Source organism: Atractosteus spatula, unplaced genomic scaffold (assembly GCF_055471065.1).
Source record: "Atractosteus spatula isolate fAtrSpa1 unplaced genomic scaffold, fAtrSpa1.hap1 Scaffold_10, whole genome shotgun sequence".
In the NCBI taxonomy this organism is placed as follows: Eukaryota; Metazoa; Chordata; class Actinopteri; order Semionotiformes; family Lepisosteidae; genus Atractosteus; species Atractosteus spatula.
This window is the reverse complement of record NW_028296653.1, coordinates 1-9,115: the sequence shown is the minus strand read 5'-3', so window position 1 is coordinate 9,115 and position 9,115 is coordinate 1. Positions and strand designations below refer to the sequence as shown.

Below are 9,115 nucleotides of genomic sequence, written 5' to 3'. Positions count from 1 at the left end.
ACCAAATTAGTGTGTCAGGAATGGCCAACTTAATTGTTGAAAGGTATTCTTTCATTGGAAATTTTGTGTTGAACGGAGAGCTGAATGAATGAACGTTTAGGCTTAAGTTGCCTAAAAGTCCGAAACAACTAATACATTTTGGCTTTGTCTATTAATATGCCTGTGATTTCAAAGCCCATGGCAAGAGTTTAAAAGTTAAATCAGGTTCTTTCTTACTGTTGCTTGTAGATCAATTCAGACACCATTCCTTTTTCGGGCAGAGCACTGTATACAGCCATATAGGTCAGAAAAAAATGTTGAGAAAACATTGAAAGAACTACATTCCTAAGTATCCTTTCAGCCCGAAAACACAGCCATGCCATCAAAAACTGTCTACATTGTATGGGAATAAAACCCTAACCCTAGCTTCGGCTTTTGCTAGTTAGGGTTAGGGTTCAAATAGTTCTCAAAGACAATTTTCTCAATATTCCACTCATTTGAGTGGAAAATTTGCTTCTCTGAATCAAAGTATGAGTCTGAAAAGACAATACAACAGTGCCAAAACCAAATTAGTGTGTCAGGAATGGTCTACTTAATTGTTGAAAGGTATTCTTTCATTGGAAATTTTGTGTTGAACGGAGTGCTGAATGAATGAACGTTTAGGCTTAAGTTGCCTAAAAGTCCGAAAGAACTAATACATTTTGGCTTTGTCTATTAATATGCCTGTGATTTCAAAGCCCAAAGCAAGAGTTTAAAAGCTAAATAAGGTTCTTTCTTACTGTTGCTTGTAGATCAATTCAGACACCATTCCTTTTTCGGGCAGAGCACTGTATACAGCCATATAGGTTAGAAAAAAATGTTGAGAAAACATTGAAAGAACAACATTCCTAAGTATCCTTTCAGCCCTAAAACACAGCCATGCCATCAAAAACTGTCTACATTATATGGTAATAAAACCCTAACCCTAGCTTCGGGTTTTCCTAGTTAGGGTTAGGGTTCAAATATTTCTCAAAGACAAATATCTCAATATTCCACTCATTTGACTGGAAAATTTGCATCTCTGAATCAAAGTATGAGTCTGAAAAGACAATACAACAGTGCCAAAACCAAATTAGTGTGTCAGGAAGGGTCAACTTAATTGTTGAAAGGTATTCTTTCACTGGAAATTGTGTTGAACGGAGTGCTGAATGAATGTACGTTTAGGCTTAAGTTGCCTAAAAGTCTGAAACAACTAATACATTTTGGCTTTGTCTATTAATATGCCTGTGATTTCAAAGCCCAAAGCAAGAGTTTAAAAGTTAAATAAGGTTCTTTCTTACTGTTGCTTGTAGATCAATTCAGACACCATTCCTTTTTCGGGCAGAGCACTGTATACAGCCATATAGGTCAGAAAATAATGTTGAGAAAACATTGAAAGAACTACATTCCTAAGTATCCTTTCAGCCCGAAAACACAGCCATGCCATCAAAAACTGTCTACATCATATGGGAATAAAACCCTAACCCTAGCTTCGGCTTTTGCTAGTTAGGGTTAGGGTTCAAATATTTCTCAAAGACAACTATCTCAATATTCCACTCATTTGACTGGAAAATTTGCTTCTCTGAATCAAAGTATGAGTCTGAAAAGACAATACAACAGTGCCAAAACCAAATTAGTGTGTCAGGAAGGGTCAACTTAATTGTTGAAAGGTATTCTTTCATTGGAAATTTTGTGTTGAACGGAGTGCTGAATGAATGAACGTTTAGACTTAAGTTGCCTAAAAGTCCGAAACAACTAATACATTTTGGCTATGTCTGTTAATATGCCTGTGATTTCAAAGCCCATGGCAAGAGTTTAAAAGTTAAATAAGTTTCTTTCTTACTGTTGCTTGTAGATCAATTCAGACACCATTCCTTTTTCGGGCAGAGCATTGTATACAGCCATATAGGTCAGAAAACAATGTTGAGAAAACATTGAAAGAACTACATTCCTAAGTATCCTTTCAGCCCTAAAACACAGCTATGCCATCAAAAACTGTCTACATTGTATGGGAATAAAACCCTAACCCTAGCTTCGGCTTTTGCTAGTTAGGGTTAGGGTTCAAATATTTCTCAAAGACAATTATCTCAATATTCCACTCATTTGACTGGAAAATTTGCTTCTCTGAATCAAAGTATGAGTCTGCAAAGACAATACAACAGTGCCAAAACCAAATTAGTGTGTCAGGAATGGCCAACTTAATTGTTGAAAGGTATTCTTTCATTGGAAATTTTGTGTTGAACGGAGTGCTGAATGAATGAACGTTTAGGCTTAAGTTGCCTAAAAGTCCGAAACAACTAATACATTTTGGCTATGTCTGTTAATATGCCTGTGATTTCAAAGCCCATGGAAAGAGTTTAATAGTTAGATCAGTTTCTTTCTTATTGTTGCTTGTAGATCAGTTCAGACACCATTCCTTTTTTGGACAAAGCACTGTATACAGCCATATAGGTCAGAAAAAAATGTTGAGAAAACATTGAACGAACTACATTCCTAAGTATCCTTTCAGCCCTAAAACACAGCCATGCCATCAAAAACTGTTTACATTGTATGGGAATAAAACCCTAACCCTAGCTTCAGTTTTTGCTAGTCAGGGTTAGGATTCAAATATTTCTCAAAGACACCTACCTCAATATTCCACTCATTTGACTGGAAAATTTGCTTCTCTGAATCAAAGTATGAGTCTGAAAAGACAATACAACAGTGCCAAAACCAAAAAAAACACATTTTGGCTTTGTCGATTAATATGCCTGTGATTTCAAAGCCCATGGCAAGAGTTTAAAAGTTAAATCAGGTTCGTTCTTACTGTTGCTTGTAGATCAATTCAGACACCATTCCTTTTTCGGGCAGAGCACTGTATACAGCCATTGTTACGACCCCAAGTGTCTAGGGGTAAAGGGGTGTAACATTCAGGATAATTCTTTTGGAAGCAGGGGGGTTTTGGTGAGGGACTAGGTAGTATGATCACAAGGGTAAGGAACTAGAGTGGTGCCAAAGAAAAGAAAATAACAAACAAAATGGAGCTGGCTAGGACAGTGAGGGAAAGCTGATCTGACTACAAAAGAAAACCCGAAACACACGGTCTTCGGCGTCTTCAACACCCTAGCTAACCTGCACTGACTACCCAAAACCATACAAGACAAATGGCACTCACCCGTACTAACCTAGTGTACTAATACAAAATCAACTAAGTGTTGTTAGTTTAGGTTGTTGGGTACACTAACCTTATATACAAAAGTTCACACAGAAACACAAGTGAGGCAGGAATACAAATAAGGGAAAACAAGAGTAATCAACAGGGGCGGGGTACAAAAGAACACACAAGTTGAACATGTAACACTGGGGCAAGGTAATGACAAACCAAGGATGAACACACAAAGAAACGAAAGTACAAAGAAACTAACAAAAAACCAACAAAACAACAAAGCCGAAGCTATACGAAAATACACACACACAAAGCAAAACAAACCAACAAACGAAGCCGAAGCAATAACCAGAAGCGAAGCGATAACCAAAACCAAACAGGACCGAAGTCAAACGAAAGGCCTCTCCTTGCTGAAAACCTCCAGGTTATATGCTGAATAAGATGTGTTCTGATTGGCTGAGGGCTAATTGATGATGATGATGTCACATTGAAACAGTGGTGTGATGGTTGGCCAATGGGGAAGGGAGAACAATCAAGGGTCAACAGCGTGGACATAACAGAAAAACACACACAGAACACACACTGGGACGTGACAATAGCAAACGGAAGTGTTAAACACCCTTCCAGATACCTCTACCTGGCAACTTTTATCAGGTCAAAATTCCCCAAATAAAACCCCCACTCCAGAAGTGCAAACCCCTCCTGTACTCCATCTTGATCCTCCCTTTCCCCTTCACGTGTAAAAACCTCAACATCCCCTGCAAAGAATAAACAAAAATCCAGAGTCCTCAGGTAGTTAAACTGCTGTTCTCTTTACTTTGTCTCCCAATCCCCTTACATTTAATGTTAAAATCCTCACCTTTCTGTTATTTACTACTTCTCTTCTTTATTCCCCATCATTTTATGCAAATCATCCAATATAATCATCTCTTACCTCGCTCACAAACAAACCTGAAACCTTTCTTCCATTTCTCTTATACTCCATTATTTCCTCAACACTCAATTCTTCCTGGATAAGAAGTTCTCATTCATCCATTCACACCCCCTCAAAAAACCTTCAGGTGCCTCCATCTTTTTTATTCTGCTGCAGAAACATGTGCAGACAAGATGGCCTCACCTGACTGTGGTCTGCCAATGTCCCTACTGCTTACAGCTGCAAAGCCTTTTGCCCTCTGTGAACAGTCTTTACACACAAATTACATTTGATTTCCTCTGCACAGGAAGACACCAAGTGACCTATTGTGCCACATCTACTACACACCTCTGCAGTGCAATCTACAACAAGATGTCCCTCTGCACACAAGTGGCTGCCCCCGATAATACAAAAAGCCTATCATACAGTTCTTTGTACATCAACTAATCTTTTAAAAATATCTTCTTCCAACACATACGGGTTGAACAGATGTACTGTCAGAGGCCTAAGCTCTCTTGCAAACAAAGGCTCAATGAAAAAAGTCTTTTAGAAGCTCATGTTTTTCTTTTTTTTTTTGCTGTCCCTGTTCTTGAACACTGAGCAGCAGACACCAAGGCAAACATCTTTTTACCTGGAAAATCTTGAAGGCAGTAGACGTCCTCCAGCTCCAAACCAAATGTCTTGAGAAGCACTTCATCCACAAAGGTTCTCCTTTTAGCAGTCCATTCGTGATTGATCTCCATGCCGTATCTCCACATCTGTCCTTCACCACCTCCTTTCTTATAGCCAAAAAGTACACCCACCTAACCTGAAAGACTCAGACACTCAGGAAAAAAAAACAAGCCCAAAAGGTTCTCTCCATGCAAGCCCCTGGCTAAACAAAAGCCATGTAGTCCAAATCCAATTCAAAAGACAAAGCAGTAAGAAGTATAAATTGACTGGAACGAGGTGCAGGCATCCCACTGGTGGACTGCAGTTTAGGCCGTTACCTCTGGAGCCCTGTAAAGGCACACCTGGTGGCTTCCCTACAGCAGGTGGCCACCTGGCCTCCACTCCTGCTGTCACCTGCTGCCAGCTTTATGCACTGGCGGGGACCCTGATCTTCTGTCAACGGCCTGACAATGACCACAGCTATGGGGGAGGTTAACTCATTAGCATAGACCCCGCCCACAAGCAGCAGCAACACCTACCAACCTGAGAACAAAAATGGACCGACACCTCCTGACCTGAAGGAGAAGGGAAGACACAGGGGAAGGAAGAAAACTCTGACAAAGCTGGTCTAACAGCATCAAATTTATGTCATTCATTTTGTTTTGACCAGAAGGGAAGGTAGGAACTTAGGCCTAGGTAGGAATTTTTGCTACTCCCTGAAAACAATGAATTGCAGTATCCAGCAGTTTCTGGAGGCTTTCTAAAGTAATTGAAATAGCTATTCGAGCTTTTTATTATTTTTCGGTACTTTTTACAAAATTTCCTGGTATGTGAACAATACCATTCCAGGTCCTGTCTTTACAAAAAATATGTTGAATTGTCTCAATTTTGTATCCAGGCTGGGAGACACACCAGGGCATTTTCATCTTTTTTTTTCCAGGACACAATGTGAAAAATTGATCTTTGAAGAAGAACCTTCGCTCTTCTAATTCTGCCCTCCTTACTATCCCCCAAGCCCGTCTACACTCTAGGGGTGACAGGGCCTTCTCCTGTCAGAGAGACAGACAGACAGAGACCGAGAGAGACAGACAGACAGACAGAGACCGAGAGAGAGAGAGACCGACAGACAGAGACCAAGAGAGAGACAGACAGAGACCGAGAGAGAGAGAAAGAAAGAGAGAGAGAGAGAGAGAGAGAGACCGACAGACAGAGACCGAGAGAGAGAGAGAGAAAAAGACAGAGACCGAGATAGAGAGACCGACAGTCAGAGAGACAGACAGACAGAGACCGAGAGAGAGAGACAGGCAGAGACCGAGAGAGAGAGACAGGCAGAGAGACAGACAGAGACCGAGAGAGAGAGAGAGAAAAAGACAGAGACCGAGATAGAGAGACCGACAGTCAGAGAGACAGACAGACAGAGACCGAGAGAGAGAGACCGACAGACAGAGACCGAGAGAGAGAGAGAGAGACAGACAGAGACCGAGAGAGACAGACAGACAGAGACCGAGAGAGAGAGAGACCGAGAGAGAGACAGACCGAGACCGAGAGACAGACAGAGAGAGACCGAGAGAGACAGACCGACAGAGACCGAGAGAGAGACCGACAGAGACCGAGAGAGAGAGAGACAGAGACCGAGAGAGAGAGAGACCGAGAGAGAGAGAGAGAGAGACAGACAAAGACCGAGAAAGAGAGAGAGAGACCGAGAGACAGACAGAGACAGAGAGAGATAGAGAGAAAAAGACAGAGACCGAGATAGAGAGACCGACAGTCAGAGAGACAGACAGACAGAGACCGAGAGAGAGAGACCGACAGTCAGAGAGACAGACAGACAGAGACCGAGAGAGAGAGACAGGCAGAGACCGAGACAGAGAGACAGACAGACAGAGACCGAGACAGAGAGACAGGCAGACAGAGACCGAGACAGAGACCGAGAGAGAGAGACAGACAGACAGAAAGAGAGACAGACAGACAGAGACCGATAGAGAGAGACAGACAGAGACCGAGAGAGAGAGAGAAAGACAGACAGAGACCGAGAGAGAGAGACCGACAGACAGAGACCGAGAGAGAGACAGACCGAGACCGAGAGACAGACAGAGAGAGACCGAGAGAGACAGACCGACAGAGACCGAGAGAGAGACCGACAGAGACCGAGAGAGAGACAGACAGAGACCGAGAGAGAGAGAGACAGAGACCGAGAGAGAGAGAGACCGAGAGAGAGAGAGAGAGAGACAGACAAAGACCGAGAAAGAGAGAGAGAGACCGAGAGACAGACAGAGACAGAGAGAGATAGACAGACAGAGACCGAGAGAGACAGACAGAGACCGAAGAAGAGAGAGAGAGAGACAGAGAGAGAGAGAGACAGGAGACCGAGAGAGACAGACAGACAGACAGACGAGAGACAGACGAGACAGAGAACGAGAGAGAGAAACAAGAGAGACTGACGAGAGAGAGACCGAGAGAACAGACAGACAGACAGACAGAGAGACAGAGAGACAGAGACTGAGAGAGACAGATAGACAAAGACCGAAAAAGAGAGAGACCGAGAGACAGACAGAGACCGAGAGAGAGAGAGACAGACAGAGACCGGAGAGAGACAGACAAGACAGAGAGACCGAGAGAGACAGACAGACAGAGACCGAGAGAGACAGACAGACTGAGACCGAGAGAGAGAGACAGACAGACCGAGAGACAGACAGACAGACAGACAGAGAGAGAGAGACCGCAGACAGAGACAGAGAGGAAGAAAGAGACCGAGAGAAGAGACAGAGAGAGAGAGAAGACAGAAGAGAGACAGACAGACAGACAGATAAAGAGACAGACAGACAGAGACCGAGAGAGACAGATAGAAAGAGACCGAGAAAGAGAGAGAGAGAAACAGACAGACAGAGAGAGAGAGAGAGAAGGAGAGAGAGACAGAGACAGAGACCGAGAGAGAGAGACCGACAGACAGAGACCGAGAGAAAGAGACAGACCAGAGAGGAAAGAGACAGACAGAGAGACAGAGAGACAGAGACAGAGAGACAGAGACCGAGAGAGAGAGTGACAGACAGAGACCGAGAGAGAGAGACAGACAGAGACAGAGAGAGAGAGACAGACAGACAGAGACTGAGAGAGAGACTGAGAGAGATAGACCGAGAGAGAGAGAGAGAGAGAGACAAACAAAGACCGAGAGAGAGAGAGAGACAGAGACCGAGAGAGAGAGAGACAGACAGAGACTGAGAGAGAGAGACAGACAGACAGAGACAGAGAGAGAAGAGAGAGACAGAAAGACAGAGAGAGAGAGACAGACAGAGACGGAGAGAGAGAGACAGACAGAGACCGAGAGAGAGAGACCGAGAGAGACAGACAGAAGAGACCGAGAGACAGACAGAGAGAGAACGAGAGAAGAGAGAGACAGAGACAGAGAGAGAGAGACAGAGAGAGAGAGAGACAGACAGACAGAGACCGAGAGAAAGAGACAGACAGACAGAAAGAGAGACAGAGAGACAGAGACCGAGAGAGACAGACAGACAAAGACCGAGAGAGAGAGACAGACAGACAGAGACGGAAAGACAGACAGACAGAGACCGAGAGAGAAGAGAGAGAAGAGACAGACAGAGACCGAGAGAGAGAGGACAGACAGAGACCGAGAGAGACAGACAGACAGAGACCGAGAGAGACAGACAGACAGAGACCGAGAGAGAGAGACAGACAAGAGACAGAGAGACAGACAGACAGAGACCGAGAGAGAGAGAGAGACAGAGAGAGAGACTGAGAGAGAGAGACAGAGAAGACGAGACAGACAGAGAGACAGAGAGAGACAGAGAGAAGAGAGACAGACAGACAGAGACAGAGAAGAGACAGAGACAGAGAGAGAGACAGAAACAGAGAGAGAGAGAGAAGAGAGAGAGACCGAGAGAAGACAGAGACCGAGAGAGAGAGAGACAGAGACAGAGAGAGAGAGACAGACAGACAGAGACCGAGAGAGAAGAGACAGAGACAGAGAGAGAGAGAGACAGACAGACAGAGACCGAGAGACAGAAGACAGACAGAGACCGAGAGAGAGAGACAGACAGAGACAGAGAGAGAGAGACAGACAGAGACAGAGACAGAGACAGAGAGAGAGAGACAGAAGAGAGACAGAGAGACAGACAGACAGAGACCGAGAGAGAGATAGACAGACAGACAGAGAAGACCGAGAGAGAGACAGACAGAGCAGAGAGAGACAGAGAGAGAGAGAGAGACAGAGAGAGACCGAGAGAGAGAGAGAAGACGAGACGAGAGAGAGAGACAGACAGAGACCGAGAGAGACAGACAGAGAGACAGACAGACAGAGACCGAGAGAGAGAGACCGACAGAGAGAGACAGACAGAGAGACAGACAGACGAGAGAAGACAGAGAGAGAGAGAGACAGACAGACAGAGACCGAG

The 9,115-nt window shown here is 44.2% G+C and overlaps 1 protein-coding gene across 1 annotated transcript; it reads left to right on the top strand.

The window, feature by feature from the left end:
- Positions 1-4,796: 4,796 nt before the first annotated feature.
- LOC148810243 (uncharacterized) lies at positions 4,797-8,022 on the top strand (the record flags this gene model as incomplete). The annotated part of the gene is made up of 5 exons (XM_088909134.1): positions 4,797-4,801; positions 5,010-5,197; positions 5,795-5,913; positions 6,154-6,309; positions 7,891-8,022. Coding segments are annotated over exons 1-5 (600 nt in total), but the record flags the coding sequence as incomplete, so codon positions are not given.
- Between the last annotated feature and the right edge of the window lie 1,093 nt (positions 8,023-9,115).